This window comes from Schistocerca cancellata, chromosome 3 (assembly GCF_023864275.1).
Source record: "Schistocerca cancellata isolate TAMUIC-IGC-003103 chromosome 3, iqSchCanc2.1, whole genome shotgun sequence".
Taxonomy (NCBI): domain Eukaryota; kingdom Metazoa; phylum Arthropoda; class Insecta; order Orthoptera; family Acrididae; genus Schistocerca; species Schistocerca cancellata.
The window spans coordinates 232,267,102-232,287,927 of NC_064628.1; the positions used below are offsets into that span (position 1 = coordinate 232,267,102).

Sequence of the window (20,826 nt, forward strand, 5' to 3'; positions counted from 1 at the left end):
GACATGTGCCCTAAATGAATCTGTATCTCTGTTAATAAAGGAGCTGGACATTGGCCTTTTTTACACCAAAACTGTGACCTTACGGATAGTGTCGTAGAGCCAATAACTGAAAAACGTTGATTTTGGACATTGGCACTTCTAGCACCAAACCACAAAACTATATATTTAAGAAAAAAAACTTCACAGATCTCTAATACACAAAACAAATACATCAAATATACTTGCGCACATGTAACAGACACAATAATGAACTTGCAATATTATTTACAATCCTTTATCAGTTGCTAACTCCATTCTCATTGGTTGACTGCACTGTCAAGACTTATTTTAGGAATGGAGCGAATTAAGCACGGATGTATATCGTGACTGCACGTAATCGATTACCACAATAATTACGATTTATCGATTAATTGCAATTAAACGCCCATCCCTGAAAGTGTTTACTTACAATAATGTTTGCATGTGGCCATGTGCAGACAACGATGGCGGAAGTGAGTGATGTTTTAAAATTTGATGGAAGCAACTATTTACGACAGCGGTTAATATTGTCGACGTTAAGTGGAAAAGCTGTCAAAGTTAAGAATATTAGATCACGAAGTGACGACCCAGGCCTTAAAGAGTTTGAAGTGAATCTTGTGAGGTTGTTAGATAAGGTGACGAATGGCTCAACTGTAGAGGTTAATGAGACAGGGACCTCCTTATTTTATCAACCTGGATTGCTATTTGGAGGACATGTTGAACACGAATGCTGTAAAGCTAGAGGTATTGGTTACTATTTGGAAGTGCTAATAGCTCTTGCTCCTTTTTGCAAGAAACCGCTAAATGCTGTTTTGAAAGGTGTTACAAATTGTGCGACAGACGTTTCAGTCGATGTGCTACATAATGTTGCCCGTCCAATCCTACGAAGATTTCTTGGAACAGATGAGGGACTTGAATTCTCAATCACAAAGCGTGGTATGGCGCCAGGTGGTGGCGGTGAAATTTTTTTCAAGTGCCCAGTAAGGAAGCAGTTGAAACCTTTGCAGTTAGAAGAACCTGGAAAAATTAAACGTGTACGTGGTGTAGTTTATGCAGTACGTGTTTCACCAGCGATTGCGAACAGAATAGTAGAATCAGCGAAAGGCATTATTCTAAAGTTTTTGCCTGATGTGTACATTCATACTGACCACTGTACTGGCACGAAATCAGGCAAGTCGCCAGGCTTCGGAATTGCTTTGTACGCTGAAACAACGTCAGGTGTAGTATATACTGGTGAAATGGTTTCCAGAGCTGCTGGAGCAAATCTGCCTCCATCAGTACCAGAAGATATAGGAAGAGAAGCAGCATATCGACTGTTGGAAGAAGTGTACAGGGGTGGCTGTGTAGATTCGGTGTTTCAGAGCCACACCACGTTATTTATGGCTCTCACACCAAAAGATGTATCAGTGTGTATCACTGGACCACTATCACCTTATGCAATACAGTTTCTTCGTCACATGAAAGAGTTCTTTAATTTGGCTTTTAAACTTGATGTAATAGAGACTATAGATAATGAAGATGAACTAAATGTTGGTTCCAAGAAAGTGAAATTAACTTGTGTTGGTGTAGGCTTTACAAATCTAAGTAAGAGAGTAGCATAGTAGTGTGTGTTTATGAGCACATGATTCAATTTGAGTGACGAACATTTTATAATGTTCTGTAGTAGGTTGCAACTTTGACAGCCCTCTGTTATTTTGGCAGATATTGTGCAGGAGGAAGATTACTGAACTGGTTGCAAAATATGTCTATAATATGAAATATGTAAACAGTAGCTTTCTTCTCATTTTGCATGATCATCATAAGTGACAAGATGTGGAATTGTATTTATTAACTAGACACCACATGCCAAAATATGTAGGTCAAATTTTTTTTCTTGGTGTGCATAACCCTGGATGGGCAAGAGTCTACTCTACATGCAATTTACGCTATACGAGCTCTGACCACAATTTTATACAATATGTATGAGGGTGACTCAATAAATGAATCAGTACTCTTTAAAGTCTTAGGTATCTATATTGATAACCTGAAATAGAAGCCATTTTAAATGACAGCTTTGTAGCCTTTGTATCACAGATAACAGATTTTGGAGATGAAAGTGTAAACCACTGACATTGTTTTCAGTACTGTATTATGGCACAACTCATCATGGAGGAAGAATGTGTTAACTTGCAGACAAGTGTGGATAATAGATTGTGTCACACTATAACTTCTTGTAGAAAGCTCACTAGACTATTGGGACTACTGTTAAGAGCCTGGCAGTACATTTACTCCTTAGAGATTTGGTGTCAACAACCAATCACAGTTCAAAAATAACACTAACATTTATACAAGTAATACTGGGTAGAGAAATGTCTTACACAGTCCATCACTCTGTTGTACCAAGGCACGGAAAGGAGTGATGTATAGAATCATAAAAATTTTCAACTGTCCACCTAGCAAGGTAATGAATTTGGTAGGTAATAAAATTAACTTTCCAACACAGACTGAAGTTATATGTGCTTCCCAGTTGCTTGAAAGCCAAACTGCAAGGATTTCTTTTCTCCTCAATTCTAGTCAGTACCTACTTCAATACTTGACCTACCCATCTGATTCTGTAGCATCAAATTTTAAAAGTTTCTATTCTCGGAACTGCTTATCGCCCACACTTCACTTCCACGCAAGACATCATCCAGCCAAATTCCTTCAGGAAAAGACATACTAACACTTAAATCACTATTTCATGTTAACAAATTCCTTTTCAACAGATACTCTTTCGTTGCTATTGTCCATCTACATTTTGTACCCTCTCTGCTTTAGCCATCACCATTTATTTTTCTGTTCAAATCTTCTGATTTTTTAGTATCTCATTTGTTTATCTAATTTCCTCAGGTTTGACTGATTTTGCTTGAGTAAATTCCGTTAAATTTACCTTACATTTGTTTATATTAATCCCAAGACACTATCCATTCTGTTCAACTGATCTTCCAAGGCCTTTGCTGTCTGACAGAATTTCACTGTCAGCAAATATCAGAGTTTTACTCCTTTGCTCAAACTCTAATTCCCTTTCTAAATTTCTCCCTGGTTTCCTTTACTGCTCACTCGACAAACACATTGGATGACACTGGTGATAGGCTACTGCCCCATCTCGCACCCTTTACATCTACTGCTTTGCTTTTGTGCTTTCTGATTTCTACAGTCTGATTTCTGGGTGAGTTGTAGATAACCTTTCAGTCCAGTTATTTTATCCTCACTACCATCCAGATTTCAAAGAGTGAAAGCTTTATCTAACTCTACAATTGCTGGAAATGTAGGTTTGCCTTTCTTCAGTCGATTTTCTAAGATAATTCATAGGGGCAGTGTCACCTCAAGTATTCCTATATTTCTGCAGAGACCTCATTTAGTTTTCTAATGGTTTTTTGTAAATGACTTTATACACATTCTGAGATGATTACATCAGTGAGATCACTGTTTATCTGTTTCACCATACTTGCCTAGCCCTCTAGTTGCGATCATCTCACTATTAAAGGAATATTATTTGAAAAGGTATCACTGTCAGAACCATGTGAGACATATTACTGCAGAACAAGAATCAGTCTGAAATACATGTCAGCCATCAAGAACATTTTTTAATTAGAAGCAGAATGCATGAATCTCCACTTGTGAACTCAACTTACACCATGCAATTGATTGAAAATAATGATTTTTCCATGTTTTATTGTTTTATAGTATATAAATTAAAAGATTAAAATGTTAAGCACTATTTATACAGTAGCCATTGTGTATGTAGTTTCCTATTAGTGTTCATTTAATTTTTCATCTTATTATATTTATTTTCCAGTTTATAGTCCCTTCAAGATAATAACAGCTGTACTGTTTGGTAATTTCTCAGAACAGTGTTTGTGAACAATTATTAGCTTTCTTCAGACCTATTGGAGAGAGATTTAAAAATTACAAAAGGATGATACAAAGCAACAATGTGACATTCACTGGATAACACAAACTGAAGAGGTGCGTGTAATGGTTGAAGAGTTCTCTGGAATAACAGGTGGAGCAGCCACAATTTCTGCTCTCATAACAGGTTGTTGCTCTTCTTGCTCAGCTCGAGATAATTGGATGCCCAACACATGAGCTACCATCTTCTGGAAGCATAGAGCCACCTGTTGAAATAAAACATTTAAAAATAGTAAAGTTCTATGGAGTTAGTTTGTAAAGAACTACATTGACTGCGTAAACCACACAGCAAGGAAAAAATGAGATAGAAAAATAATTAAAATCGCTCCACTCCATAACTATTGCAGTGCACTGGTACAGCAACCGTAATATATCTTTAGTTACAGAAATATCAATCTTTGTTGCAGAAGATAGGTTTATTTAATCTTAACATGACACACATTTCACCTGTTCTTAGACGTCACCAGACAATCGATAAAAACATTCTAATTGTGACCGATGCGCCGAACGTTATTAAAAGCCCCGAGAATCAGTGTAACAGCCAGATAGCCTCAGTCAATGCTTTAGTACATCACTGATAAAATTCTTCCATCTCGTAACCGAGGCATCAAATGTGATTAAGATTCCCGAAGAACTGGAGGAAACAGCCACATAACCACTGTCAATGCTTCATTACATCACACATGAAGAAAGCGGCCCTTGAACACAAATATGTTCTGTCCACAATACTGTGAGCATGTGCTGTCATACCACAACAGTGTTCATGGAGCAGTTTCTTCGTGGGTGATGTAATGAAGCATTGACAATGGCTATCTGGCCGTTTCCTCACTTCTTTGGGAATCTTAATCACGTTTGATGCCTCAGTTACGAGTAGGAAGGATTTTATTGGTGATGTAATGAGGTGTTGACAGTAGTTATCTGACTGTTACTTACCAATTTTATGGGACTATTAATTACGTTCGACACCTCGGTCGTGATTAGCAAGAGTTCTTATCGATTGTCTGATGATGCCAACAACAGGTGAAATGTATCACATGTGAAGATTAAATAAATCCATCTTGTTCAACCAAGATTGTTTTTCTCTGTTTCTAAGGTAGAAAAGTTTCTTCTTTGGCTCACAACAGATGTTCCTCTTCCTTAGTAAGCTCTGGCCAGTTTTTCCAAACACTTTCACTTTGCACTATTTCAATAAATTCAGTTAATTAAACTTTTATATGAAATACTTCATTTATATTGTCTGAAAACAGTGGATAAGGGTCATAAATGCTGCTTCAAGGGCAGCTTACATCACTTTTGTTTCCAAAGTGGAACTAGGGCATTCAGCATCATGAATGAGATGACGGAACGAGGATATTCTATTAGAGAGAATTCATTTTTCAGGTGCTCTTATCCCACTTTTATTACAGGCTTGCCCTACAAAGCACTTGTTTAAATGACTTGTTATTTTTTATTTGGTTTAAAGAAAAGGTAAGCATTATTGCAAGGAAATGAATCTTGCCTGGAATTATTTGAGAAAACCCCAAGAATGATGGACTATGAATGGAAGGATTAAAAGAAGACCAAGTGTTGTACCACAAGATGATCGTAGATGACAATCTACATAGTATTTTAGAGTTAGCTCGACATTGGATTACTGTGCACATTATAATTTGCTGATGGCAGCAGTAATCAGCTACAGTCGCGTCATTTTTTTGCAAGGCAAAATACTCTGTAAATGAATGTCTTTGTAGTACTCTGTAAATGAATGTCTTTGTAGTGTGTATTTCTACATACTTGCTGACAAGTGCATATTATACTTTGCTATACAGCTTGTTGGAAGGTAAGTACCTTTTGTGTCAAGTATTATGAGGATTGTGGGTTGGTTTGTCACTGAGTGCCTGCAAAGGGGATGAATTAAGTACTTTGAGGCTCTCTCATGAAGCTATAGATGATGCAGGCAAGAGTAGAGAATGGTGAACAGGGTAGAAAAGATTTGTGCCCTTCAGCCAGTTACCTTTTGTATAATGTTGAAAGAGAGAATGGGTACATGGAAAGAGTAACTAGAAAAAAAAAGCAAAAGTAAAAATATGCAGAAATCACATCTGAAATTCTGGTATCAATCAGGTTGTCTTTTTTTTAAATGAGTATGTCTTTGTTGTATCACAATTAGTTACTGAAGTATGTACTAAATTTACATTGTAGAGGACTAATAACAATAATGTGCCTGCAGTTCAGTAAACTTTGTTAGCCAAACCTAGACCTGGCCAAATACGGCATATTCGTCTCAGCATATGAAATTTCAGGAATACTATATTATTGATGTTATATTGCAACATTTCAAAAAGAATAAGTCATAATCAAAAGGCATCAGTTTCACAGAATTATTGTGTTGTTTTACTGGTCTCATTTCAATTTTACCATCACTTGTATGATAACGTGGAATAGTAGCTACTCAGATCTGAAGCACCGATGTGCACCTCATGCAGTTGTTTCAGTAACATAATCAGCCTCGTCTTAATACAGCTATTGGGCTTATTAACATGGAGCTTGAGAAGGCACTGCTGGCGGGGGTATGGCCCAAGTTGCAGTGATGCCAGTTAAGTCTGTCAATAGACTGGGTTGCACTAGGCATGGCCGTGCAGGTTGGCAAAGCTTATGGGTGACAGTGTAGTGGAGGGTGCTGGGATCACTTATGGGAAAATTGCTGAAGTAATTGATGTTAAGAGTTACACCTTTTTATATTAAAGTCAGCTGATAGGTATTGCTGCTTAAGGGAAGTCTCTCATAACAAAGGAACCACTTTCAAGAAATTAGAGCATATTTCATTAAAAGATGAATCATTAAAAATAAAGTAAGTGAACTGATTGTTAATGTTGACTCTGAGATTATTGATGTATCAGAGCACTACTTAACCAGTGTGACAATTCAGAGCTGTCCTATACTGGTGTCAATTAGCTGTCTGTTTTTCAAGAAGCTCTGCAAAGTGGGGGAGTGGCCATGTATGGGAAAAACAGTATTCCATTTGAATTTATTGACAAACAAAAGCACTGGACAGACCACTGAGTGCAGGAGCAACTGAATGTAGTGAAACTATACTTTTAATTATAGTTATGTTTGTTGCCTAACCCTGATTTCAGAACATTTCTGTTTGAGCTAGAGACAGTACCAAAAATTAGTTGTATGCGGTGGCTTCAATATTACTTTTGCAAGTGATTGTGGAAGGAGAATAATGTTGAAAGATCTAAATTTACATCATCTGACTTTGTTCTTTCCAACTATAGCACAGGGAATCAATAAAGCAACATTTTTTTTTTCATTTTTCTTTTCTAGAAGGTCATTCTATTAGTAAAAGTGTAAATGGCCTTTCAGACATGTTAAATGTTTCTAGTGTAGATACAGAATGGTCTTATAAAATAAAGGAAACAGGACCTTAGTCGAAACAAGGCCCCGGGAGTAGACAACATTCCATAAGAACTACTGACAGCCTTGGGAGAGCCAATCCTGACAAAACTTTCCTTTATTTTCCATATTATTCTACCCATCAATTTCCATTGTTATAATTTGCTAAGAGAGTTATAGGATTCCCTGCAGAAACTAAGTTTTTATTTAATTCACCTACTGTATTCAGAAAGTGATTGTTGAATACTATACATATTTGTCACTTGTCAGTAACAAAAAGATTCTCCTATGTACTGACTTTATATTCTCAAACTCTTACTGTAAGCCAAACACTTCGTTAATGATTTACCACATGGTTTTTATTTTGTTCTGAAAATTAGCCAGTCTGTTTGCATATAACATGCTGTTTACCTTCCTAACATTTTTAAGCACTTACCATACTGTTTGTAATATAGACTTCTGCAACTTGATTGATACTAATATTTTGAGGTAATTCCCACTTTGTTCTACATGTCATCCTTATCCTCCTAGTGAGCCATACAGCTTGCCTGTTAGTGGTAGCAACCTATTTTAAATGTTTCACGGGAAAATAATTCTCGAGGAACGTGAGAAATGTGTTGCGGGAAGTGTTACACAAGATGTGTCTGAAAAGTTGGAAGAATAGTGTCAAAAAGTAAAGGAAATAAGAGTTACAAAACAAAATGCCTTTACTGGCCTTCAATGTAACTGCCATTAGCAACAACATACTTCTGGTATGGTTCCTAAATCTCTGTCTTACCATTATATAATCTATCTGATACCTTCTAGTATCTCCAGGATTCTTCCATGTATACAACCTTCTTTTATGATTCATGAACCAAGTGTTAGCTATGATTAAGTTATGCTCTGTGCAAAATTCTACCAGATGACTTCCTCTTTCATTTCTTACCCTCAATCCATATTCACCTACTATGTTTCCTTCTCTCCATTTTCCTACTCTCGAATTCCAGTCACCCATGACTATTAAATTTTCGTCTCCCTTCACTACCTGAATAACTTCTTTTATCTCATCATACATTTCATCAATTTCTTCTTCATCTGCAGAGCTAGTTGGCATATAAGCTTGTACTACTGTAGTAGGCATGGGCTGCATGTCTATCTTGGCCACAATAATGCGTTCACTATGCTGTTTGTAATAGCTTACCTGCAGTCCTATTTTTTTTTATTTATTATTGAACCTACTCCTGCATTACCCCTATTTGATTTTGTATTTATAACCCTGTATTCACCTAACCAAAAGTCATGTTTCTCCTGCCACCGAACTTCACTAATTCCCACTATATCTGACTTTAACCTATCCATTTCCCTTTTTAAATTTTCTAACCTACCTGCTCGATTAAGGGATCTGACATTCCACGCTCCGATCCGTAGAACGCCAGTTTTCTTTCTCCTGATAACGACGTCTTCCTGAGTAGTCTCTGCCCGGAGATCCGAATGGGGGACTATTTTACCTCCGGAATATTTTACCCAAGAGGACGCCATCATCAGTTAACCATACAGTAAAGCTGCATGCCCTTGGAAAAAATTACGGCTGTAGTTTCCCCTTGCTTTCAGCCGTTCGCAGCACCAGCACAGCAAGGCCGTTTTGGTTAGTGTTACAAGGCCAGATCAGTCAATCATCCAGACTGTTGCCCCTGAAACTACTGAAAAAACTCTTCAGGAACCACATGTTTGTCTGGCCTCTCAACATATACCCCTCCGTTGTGGTGGTTGCACCTACGGTACAGCCATCTGTATCGCTGAGGCGCGCAAGCCTCCCCACCAATGGCAAGGTTCATGGGGGGGGAGGAAGGAATTGTATGTAATTATACAAGACATAACACACCTTTTATTTTCTGAATGGTTATACATATCAAAATGTGGTTTTTGGCAGGTGTTAAAGCATCAAGAGGCACATTTTTTTTATTAATATTTTTAGTGCTAGTATCAACAGAGATACTGAAGCAAGTACTGTTTTTTAAATGGAACTGTATACTTTTTACAATTGCATTCAACAGCTCTTGAGAAGACAATTACAGTGTTTGTTAACATTGATGTTGAAACCCGTCATAAAAAAATTTGAGAAATATCCTAAAATGTGGAGCACAGAGTCCAGAAATGGCATTTTCAGTGCAAACACTGCCAAGCAGACATCTTGGACGAGACTGTGTAGTTGTATACTGTAAGACAGGCCTGCACTAAGAGAATAAAGTTTTATTTCCCCTTGAACCAACTTTTGACCTAGATGCAGGTTCACCTACGAACACTGTATTTGGAAATATGACATAGGCTAGAATCTAGCGTATCAGAAAGGGCTTTGGAAAACTATTTCACATTTGTGTATCCTCCCAGATTTATTGAACTGAAACAGAGAAATCAGCTGTTCATTCTTCAAAAATAAAGAGGTCTTACGTGTTGCAAAAAGCAACTACTGTATTAAAATGTTACAAGGAAGATTTGACCTATCTTTTCATGTACATCGCTGGGTGCTTCTTAGAGATAAAATATGTGCTGTTGGAACAATAAACACTGTCAACTTATTTCACATAGCAATACAGTTTTGTACACACGTAACTGAAATAAACAATTTACTAACAACGATTTGGTAACCATCCAAATCACATAACATAAATTTTGTTTTTCAAAAAAAATAACTTTATCCTTTATTTAAGCATGTGTTCAAACTGGTGACCATGGGCTGAAAGAAACATTTGCAGTTGCCATTTGAAGGAACAATGAATGGATGTAAATACAGTGGATTATATCGTAGAGCATACACTGGCAATTTGATGACCCTTGTCATCTGGCATAGTTGAGCCTTGATCATCGACTGCATCTTTAAGCGCTCCCCAAAGCAAGAAATCAAGAAGTGAGGAACCTCACACGCCATTTGACAACAAAATTTCATCCGCTCCAACGTCCAGGAAAGTACTCATTCAGCACGTGTGTTGTAACCTGGGATGAGTGAGTTGGACAACTGTCATGTTGCAGCCATATACACTATTGAATATCCACTGGAACCTCTTCTGGGAGAACTGGCAGAATGTTTGTCAGAAAGTGTGCTTACAAATGTCCATTTAGAACACCTGCGATGAAGTAAGGTCCCACAATATAATTTCTTATGATGCCATACCATAAGTTTACACTCCACAGCCATTGATGTTGCTCCTGAAGAACCCAATGTTGTTTTTGAGCTGCCCAGTAGTGCATGTCATAAAAATTTACATTAGCATGGTTAGTAAACATAGCTTCATCGATAAAAAATGTTGGAAAAACAAAGGTCAACTTTCAGTTGCTTAAGGGCAAACTGAAAAAAATTCTGTACAGCGTTTGAAATCACATTCATCAAGTGCCTGACGTAGCGCAGATGAAAATTCCATTGATGCAGGATGTGAATGATACTTGTGTGGCTGATTTCACATTTCTTGGCAATATGTCTCATCACTGTGTGGATTCATTAGTGCCATAGTCAGAACAGTTTTTTCATGTTCTCTGTCAGCTGCCTTCTTTCTAGTCCTCTTTTTGACATTCAAGCAGCCTGTCTATACTAGCGTCTTAATAATTCATGCAACTGCCTGGCACGTAGGATATTGTCAATCCAGACAGATAACCCTACACTGCTGTACAACAGCATTTCTTTTACATTCACCATATAAAAGTAGTATATCCAACTTCTCCTCACTGGTGTACATATCTGCACACAACGATGCTGAAGCAGACACACATGGCCTGCAGTGCAGCAAAGTAAGCAGGCAAATGTGTTGGCATTCTGACATGGTGTAGCACAAGAGCTTTGGCCACTGCTCTCAAATCCTAGGATGTTTCTCGAATTTTTTTATGATAGGTTTCAAGATCAAAATTAGCAAATGCTAATCACTTTAACTGCCTTCTCAAGTGCTATTGAATGTAGTTATACAAAGTATACAGCTCCATTTATAAAAACACACTTTCTTCCATAACTCCATTGATATCAGCACTAAAAGCATCAACCAAACAAAAAAAAAAAAAAAATACGTGCCCCTCAATGCTCTTAAGATTTGTCAATATTTGTAACCATTCATGATGTAACTGGGTTGTTACAAGTCACTCACCCTTTATGTTTTAATACAGGGGATATATATTTAATATAAAAAGGGGAAACCTTATTACCAAATATCTTGCACAGTTCTTCAATTAATTACTTCAAATTTTTATGTGATGATTCAGACAGACATAGGCTGTATATCCTTTTTTAACGACAATGTACAGGTTTTCCGTTAAAACTGACTGTGAGAAAGAAAATGTTATGTTGTGCTGTGCTGTGCTGTGCTGTGCTATGCTATGAGTATGTGCAATTTAATTTCATTCTTGCACTCAGTTTTGACTACAATAGGAAGGCGTGTACACCATTAGACAAATTGTTCTTTCCATATGTATTATTTCTCCTTATATGTATGGGGGAGTGCTGAAAAGTAATGCTTTTGCATTTTTATTCTATTCTCAACAACGATTGAGGTATTAAATGTCATGCATATTGCTCAGTCAACTTTTGCACTTCACTGACACAAGTTGGAACCCTATGCTGTTGGAGGGCTCTGAGTAGTTGTGGGTAACATGACAGGGAGTAACATCACCATATCATTGCATGAGAAAACCGAAAGCAGGAATTCGGAGAGTTCATCCACACATGGAGCACCCTTTCCTTCAGCTTGACAATGCCACACTATACTTTAGTGCTACAACATCTGCAACAATCCACAACACCTTGGTTTCACTGTCATTGATCATCCTCCATGCAGCCCAGACTTCACCCCATCTAATTTTTATCTATTCCCAAAAGCTAAAGAACACCTTTGAGGACTTCATTTTGATGGTGATGGAGCAGTGCAAGCAGAGGTGAGGCTGTGGCTTTGCAAACAGTTTACAATGATAATTATCAACAAACAGATCACTTGTAGGGAGAAATGTGTTGGTCACCAGGGTGACTATGTTGAAAAATAAATATGGAGGCATAAAGAATAAAGCTGTAGAATGTTAACAAAATTTGTTTTATTTTAAAAGCTTTAAGAGTTTTTGCATGAAAAATTCAAAGGAACACTCTTGTATATTTTCAAAGAAAAATTGTTCACACAACAATGTGCTGTTTTGTTTTCTTCTTCATTATTGGTTTTACAGAAAACAGAGAAGTTGTTTTCATGGCTTATCTGCTTACGATTACGATACTACTATGGAATCTCAATCAACTGAAACATTGTAATTCTGTCCATTTGCTGAATAAAACTAAGCAAAATACTGTCATTGAAGCAGGAGGTGTCTGTCATACCCTGTTTACCAATGATCCCTTGGCAATAACAAGGCTCAATCAACGTCAGAGAGAGAGGTGAAGAGGAGATGGAGGGGCAGGGTGTGTATGAGGATAGAGAGGGGGCGAGGAGGAGGTGGAGAGAAATACAGGGTAGGATACCAACAGAGAGAGGGGTAGGAGGTGATGGACAGAGAGAGGTGGGGGCAAGAAGGGATGCAAAGCGTTGTAGCATTTGCTAGTCAAGAACAATAATCCATAGTAATATTATAAATGTGAAAGTAACTCTGTCTGTTACATTTTGGTAACTAAATCACTGAAACAATTTCGATGAAATTTGGTATTCACATATCTTGAACCCAGAGGAAAAACACAGGTTACTTTAGCAAGTAAAAAATAAAAATTCAGTTGGCTATTAAGAGGGCGAAGTAGGGGATGGAACATCTCTTTTCATCAGTCATGCCAAAAAAATTATTAAATTTTTTGCGTAATGTACAAACTGTATACTGCCGCCAACTTACATTTCGCGGAAAGATCACAAAGATAAGAGAGATTAGGACTCGTACAGAGGCATATAGGCAGTCATTTTTCCCTCGTTTTGTTTGGGAGTGGAACAGGGAGAGAAGATGCTAGTTGTGGTACGAGGTACCCTCCGCCACACACCGTATGGTGGATTGTGGCGTATGTATGTAGATGTAGATATAATGTACAGATTCTTCAATAGCATGATCCATACATGTGCACTCCTGCCCATGCCCCTGTAAACGCACTGCTAGGCACTCCATGTCATCGTGTATTGGGGCAGTTGCAGCTGTTCTTACTCAAACAGGCAGACGCATAATGACAGCTGATGTTATACCATCACTGATCGTAACAAAACTACAGATATGCAAGCAAAGCCGTGGGCACTGGTATAAAAAATGGGTATACATACCCGATAAAATTCATAAACTTGTGGCTTTATAAGCAAACAAGGAATGGGATAGATATTTTGAGTGGTTTAATAATTAATTAATGAGAATAAATAAACATGATTAACACTTGATTATTTGAAGTATAATTAAAAAGAATGATTCTTATTATGATATTTCATCTTTGAATTAGATTATTTAGAAAATAGAAACAATCTTGTTCATTTATATTGGGCAGCATGTGTGAGGGTACACAATTCGGCTGATTAAATTTGAGATTTTTCTCATAATTATCAGAAGTGCAAAAATTTCTGTATCATTGTCAGTTATACATCATCATGCATGTGTATAACTAATTTTATTATAATTTTACTAATACAGTGAAACTTCATTAGTACACCCCTGATTATCACATTTTCCCGACATAGCATGTCCGCTTTTGGATGGTGCAGTCCCAATTGCATTAAATGCATGTCAAAATGACACATTTATACATTCTCCCTCCCTGCTTAGGTGTTCAAATTTGGTGGTATTGGTACTGTTTGGCCACTGCAACTTTTGCTGCCAAGAGTTCTGTAAGTGGGTGGGATTAGGACATTTGCAGATGCATGATGAGAAAATGTGTGGGTAGACTGTGCTATTCATTGCCAGCAACTCTGTGACCCATACAGATCATTTTCTACAGTAGAAATGAGGGGCAGAAGTAGCTTGGCAGTAGCTCTGATGACTTCTACCAAGAGGTACTGACTGCAGGCAGGGGATAAGTTGTAGTGGCAAAACAATAAATCTAATATTTATTACTGTGTAAGCCAGTTGCTGGTGTTCTTCATTTGTGTTTAGCATTTGACTGACTCTCAGTTCATGATTTTTTTATGTCAAATAGTGTTGATACATCATGGACAAAAAGAAAGTGAAACAATAAACAAATGAAGAAAGTGGAACATTAGTCAGGAAGAGGACAAAGTACACACATTAAGGACGTTGATATTTCATGAAAGCTAAATAATCCTCCATCAATATTAAATACAACAGAGATCAAATGAAAAAGAAATGAAACATTTGTTGAATTGAAGATTTGTTACAAACTTTTAACTTAATTTCAGTAGTTGAATTTCCATCCTGAGTGACAGATGGCTGTATAAGCCTTATTAACAACATCTTCAGTGACAATTGTAGGGGTATTACTAGTACTATAAACATGGCCCCCTCAAGGGTAGGGCTGGGTGAACCCCCTGGGCACAGAGCCCAGACCTGAAGGGAGTCAGGGTCCTGTCATATGCAACTTACTTTTTTAATTATTACAGTTTAATAGAAACTAGAAAAAAACATTTTGCATATTTTTATGCATCCAATGAAATTTTAGAAGATTCTGCGGCTAATTATAGCCCAAATTTAAAACAGATATTTATGATAAACCATAGTAAAATTGGTTCTGGTAATTAGTGTCATTGCATGTGTTGTGTGAACTTAACATGCATATTAGCATAGTAAGGACCACAGCCCCTCCCTCTTCCCCACTTCCCCAACCTCCCTTCCTCCTTTGGCTACTTTTTTGCTAGCCATTTCCCTTTTCCTCTTTGCCCTAAAAACAGATGCAATCCATTGCTCACTAGTCGTATTCCATCTGTTCGTGTGACAAGGATTGACTTCTGTCATTTTTGACTCCTGCTATTGAAAGTGATAACCATATAAACGTGCTTTGTTTTGCTATGATTTTGTTTACGTTAAAATATTCTTGAACAAGTTAAGACACAAGCAACCTTTTCTAATAACCCTATTTGAGAAATGCAGACATATGTCATACAGAAATGTATTTTAGCTGAACTGTGTTATTTCACTTCAGATTATGTAATACAACAACAAGTTAAGATGTCGAGTTATGAACATAAATCTGGAGCTTTAAAAAGAAAGCTGCAAAAAGAGAAATTAGGAAAAATAGCTGAAGATCGTCAGACTACTATAAATTTTGGAAGTGTCATGAAAAAGGAGAGTTACAAAAAGTTCAACCTCATGATAAGCCAGAAATTACAACAGCCCCAGATAGCCAACCTTTGTGCTCTGTTCTCCAGTATGTCAAGAAAGTAATTAAAAATGTACTAATGTAGATCATAGAATGAATACAGATAACAGCAACAGTTGTATTTTGCATGACCCTGGCACTTGGTCTCCTGGTGATGAACTGCCACAGGATTAGCATCATCTTACACTGGTTGCACAGTTTTTCATACCGCATGAAAGTCTTTCACACTCCACCTTTTAGGGAAATGTTTTCATGAAATGCACAACCACTAACAGAACAAGTAAAAAATTTGCACATGAATGTTTAATCTGGAGGGAGTCACAGAACAGTATTTTTTTTTAAATTATTTTATTTTATTTATGTATGTTTTTTACCTTGCTGCATTTTTAAATCAAATTGGCGTAAATTTTGAAAAGAAGGGTGTTCTCCACAAAAAAATACCCTGAAAAACTTTACGAGTTGTTATGTATGCATGGAAAAAAGGCTCTGAGAATCTAAATCACAACTTATAATGGAAAACTCTTCAAATATCATTGAAAGGACATGGTGTTGACAGTAACTTTCCACAGATGATTAACTGTGAAGCAACAAGATCGAAAGCTATAATATAAAAATTCTGAACACAACTTTATTCTCAAGTAGTAGAAGTGTCGCTTTCCAAATGGCAAATATTCAGATTGGTGATGTTCACAATCAAATTCTTTTGGCGAATATTGGAATCGATTGAAAAATATCACAAAGTAAAATGTGACTATCTGACCAAAGTAAAAGAAAACCAACTGATGAACAAAAGTATGTTAGGTCAAGCTCACTATCTATTATGGTACTCACAGAATGAATGTATTTCTCTTTGTGATGAAAAACTATTGAAAACCATTTTACATCAAAGAAAAGAGTTCGTCTTCTAAGGAATTAGTGTTGATGCAACTTTTAACATATCCCACCAGCAACAGAATTTACTCTTCTGTGTTATGTATTTCAAAATCCAGAAAAAAAGTCATTTGAAGTTAGTGAAAGATTCACTGAATTTGTAAAGATTAGCAGAAAAGCAGGCGAGGCCATAACTGATGAAATGCTGTCCACATTACAATTTCTTGGCATACCACTTGCAGATTGATATGCTCAGAGCTATGACAATAGCTACAGGCAGTGTCACACTAGTGTAGTTAAAAAAAAAAAAAAAAAAAAAAACTGGTCATTGCGGACTGATGAAACAGCATGTCCCTTTGTCTCTGCAAAGTCTTTCTGCAGCTCATTGGAGTGAAAGAATGTAAGCTGTGTGCCCAATTTTGAAGCACTATCCTTCGATTCTCAAAGTATTAGACATGTTCCTAATGGATAGGATATCTACATTAGGCACATCAGGAAGAGATACTGTTTTGAGACCCAAGAAGTACTTTGGATCTTTCAAAGACCTCTTGATGTCATCATTTTGGGACAAGATCTTTGCCTCTATTAATCAGAAAAACATCATTACACAGATCAAAGGGATTACCCTCAGTGTAGAGATGAAACTAATTAAAGACTTACTTAATGTGGTGCAGGTTCTACAAAATATATGGGAAAACATTTTCAATGAAGCAGAAGTAGTTGCTGAGACAGTTGGCATCTGACCAGAGTTTGTTATCAAAAGGAATTCCAATGCAGATGAAAAGACACCTGAAAGCATCAAATGAATTCAAATCTTTTGTTGCCCTTCCTGTTTTGGATTTTGTCATGGAAGACTGGACAACAAGATTTGTGAGCTGTGAACAAATTTGTGATCTATTTTTGCCTGTTTTGGCTTTCATGGCCCTAGGAAATGATGAACTGAAAGTTAAAAATCATCAATATTGTCTCAAAGTATCCTTTAGACTTGGCACATTCAGACTTCTTAGTTGAAGAAATTCCAACAGGAAGAGCATCTACAGGGTGAACATTAATAAAAACAATGAACTGCAGGGACAGATTCCTGACTAGGAATGAAGGGAGTTCCTATGGACATGTGCCTGGAAATGCATTGTCACTATGGTAGATGGTGCTGACAAATGAAAGTTCCTCTGACTGTGTACCTTGTGTTCCTTGCATGTTGAAGGCTGTGTGAACTGCAGAATGGTTTGGTATTCATGTTGTGAACAAGCTGAGATGGTGTTTGTGTACGACCAAGGAGGTGGAAATAGTTGAGAGGTAGCACAGCTATACCAAAACAAACTAAAAGAAATACTATTCACATCACACAACATTTCAAGCTCTTTTTGGGCATTTGTGTGATCATGGGTTCTTCCAGACAGACAAATGTACAGGGAGTGGCGAACTGTGCATACACCAGGTTTGGAGGACTAAGTTCTGCCTCTTGGCCATTTCCATCTGCTTGTCCACACACAAACACCATCTCAGCTTGTTCTTGACATGAATACTGGAACATTTTGCTGCTTACAGTATGCTGCATCAATCATATAGCCTGCAACACACAAGGAACTCACAGCACATGGTCAGAAGAACTTTCATTTGTCAGCACATCTACCATGGCAATGATGCATTTCCAGGTATATGTTCATAGGACCTTCTTTCCTCCATTTCTCGTCAGGACTCTGTCCCTGCAGTTTGCCTGTTTTATTAATGTTCACCCTGTACAGTACAATCTTCCAATCAGAAAAGGGCCTGTTGAAGCTTCTCAGTGCCATGAATGAGAAAAGCCTTGAAGCAATTTTTTTGAATCTGTATTCTGCAATCAGCCTTTTTTATATGAGTCCAGTGACACTGTCTATGGTTAAAAGGTTTTTAAATAATGTGATTAAGCTCTTTAAAACATGATGAAGGAGTACAACAGGTAAAAGTCATCTTAGCCATTTAGCAATTGAGAATAAAGTGATCAACACTCTTGGCTTTTCTGATGTAACTGAGCATTTTTATAGAAAACTTGGAAGACTATTATTAAGTATTATTTTGTAGCCAGTTTCTGTGACTAACATAGATTCTATTTTTTGTTTTGTAACTGATTTTGTTTTAATCTTAGTTGTTAAATAAATATAATTGCAAGTAAAATAATTTTATAAATAAAGTTTAGTTTTTACTTACAAAATAGTTACCATACTTGTACCCTGCATTTGTACATCAAATTACATTCTAAAAAGAGTTTGAGTAAGAAATAACCACGAGGCTAAAATAAAAGAGCGCTATAGATTATACGGTAAAATATTAAAAAGAATCATAAAGTGCTCCAAAACATTACATATTAAATCTGAAATAGAAAGCACCAATAACAAAATAAAAACTATTGGGGGTGTTAGTAAAAGGCAGCTGGAGAAGAAAGATGTCAGTGAATCCAACACTGAAATAATAAACAGTGGAAATATGATTAAAGAAATTGGCGCAGTTGCAAGTGTCATTAGTACACACTTTCTAACAGTTGCTGAGAAAACAGGCTGTAAGGACTCAGTCAAAGAGGCTTTCAGCTCTGTGAACTATGAGATCCTCCTTATGAAATCAGTGGTCTATGACATAAGTGACATAAGAGGAGCGTGGCTTAGATCATACCTAACTGATAGAAAACAGAGCATATCACTTAATCATGGTGATGGTACAACAGCTTCATCTGACTATGAAACAGTAGGTACAGGAGTCTCTTCACATTCTTCGTGAAGTTTTTAATGCAAACATTTCTCCATTGTAGTTTAGGAATGACACACTGAAAATGTAATATTTGTTATTACCAGTTTGTAAATAAATACTATAGCCTACCTTATCACTGAAATTTTTTGTGCTCAGTTTAATTATGTACTTTAATTTTAACAATTTTATAACTTACCATGTGAAATAACTGCAATTTATTATTTTATTGTTTTATACTTCAGTTTCAATATACTAAATTTTGTTCCTGTATACATGTTATCTTACAGTTTGTAATTATTAGCATACATAGTGACTGTAATTACCACTTTGAAAATTCAGAAAGGGGACTATTGAAAAGCAGATGCTAATCATTTTAATTTAAAGTCCAATGTTCAAAATTTCCTTTCAAAGGTTAGCTATTAGCCTGCAATGGTTGGACTGAATCAACTGTTCGATACATTAAGGTGATAAATAATTATCTTCAACAGCAAATTGCTGACATTAATCAACAAATAATTATCATAAACAGCAAATTAAAAAGTGAATTGATTATCTTAAATGCTAATTAAATTGGGTGGAGACTTAAGTAAAAAAGAATTTATAAGAATGTTGAGAAATATTAGAAAAGTCATGAAAGGAACTCATCGGGATGTTAATGTGAAAAGAGGACAAATTATGGAATGAAGTTATGACAGAACTATCCAAGCTCAAACCAGAAGTTGAAGTTTTAAAACTTAAATCAGATGAAGATCATGTGCACAGTAATACTGTGCTTGTTCAGATGGAAGATAAAATCAATGAAAACAGTGATGAGTTTGTGATAGTAACGAGTGACTGTTGAAAGCATAAAGTCACTCATTATAACAGTAGTTGGTGTACATGAACAATCCATGGATCTGGTCACTAAACTTGAATACATGCAGCAACCTGCATTAAACACACACATATTAGAAGAAAAAATCAGTAATGCTGTATAAGAGAAATATCGCAGTATGCTGAGTGCAGTGCTAAACTTGATTGTTGGTACCAGTATTGGTTCATGTAAGTTTCATGAGTTCAAATTGACTCAAGGTTTGCATTCCACTGCTTCCATGCACCTTTTCAAACATGCATTTTCAACAGTGCAGTCCAGAAAACAAAAAATAGGTATCTGTGTGAGCAATTTGAAATACAGCAAAGACATGTGCGACATGATAACAGTTGATAAGCGTCATTACTCCACCAAATTTCACAATGTCTTTTTCAATTAATTTTGTTCTTCTGAACAACAGTAGGGAATCAAAATTGTCGCCACCACTATAACATAAATTTGAGAAATTTTGCAGAGGTTTTTGGAGCATAATATATATTTGGATGAGCCTGCCAAAGACATAGAAGTAATAGAGATTCTTATATAATGATTACCATTGAGTGTTCATGAGAGATCAGCCCTCACAAGATACAAAGCCACAGAGAATGTATGCTTCATTGTTGATCACATTGAAGCTCTTGACATCAAAAGACAGTGGCATTGGAACACTCATTCTGACATATGAAACTGAGATAATGAAGCATCAGTATAGAAGCATAGTAATGAATCGACCTTTGGGGTACCGAATCAGTGGAATGATCAGAACAAACCAAGAAGGTCTTATGACTGCAGGCAAAAATATTAAAGACAACAGTGATATTGTTATGAA

At 36.6% G+C, this 20,826-nt stretch overlaps 2 protein-coding genes across 4 annotated transcripts in view; one reads left to right on the top strand and one right to left on the bottom strand.

The window, feature by feature from the left end:
• Positions 1-378: 378 nt before the first annotated feature.
• On the top strand, positions 379-2,057 carry LOC126174867 (RNA 3'-terminal phosphate cyclase-like protein). Its single transcript, XM_049921272.1, has 2 exons — positions 379-1,920; positions 1,953-2,057. Exon 1 carries the CDS (start codon positions 453-455, stop codon positions 1,617-1,619), a length of 1,167 nt encoding a protein of 388 aa, XP_049777229.1. The 5' UTR covers positions 379-452; the 3' UTR covers positions 1,620-1,920; positions 1,953-2,057.
• A 12-nt stretch (positions 2,058-2,069) lies between these two features.
• Positions 2,070-20,826, bottom strand: part of LOC126174868 (ras-related protein Rab-28-like) — a 52,318-nt gene continuing 33,561 nt past the window's right edge. For all 3 annotated transcript variants that reach the window (XM_049921274.1, XM_049921276.1, XM_049921275.1), the window contains exon 5: positions 2,070-4,154. In XM_049921274.1, the coding sequence (XP_049777231.1) occupies positions 3,981-4,154 (174 nt within the window). In that variant the 3' untranslated portion in view covers positions 2,070-3,980. The remainder of the gene's footprint in view (positions 4,155-20,826) is intronic.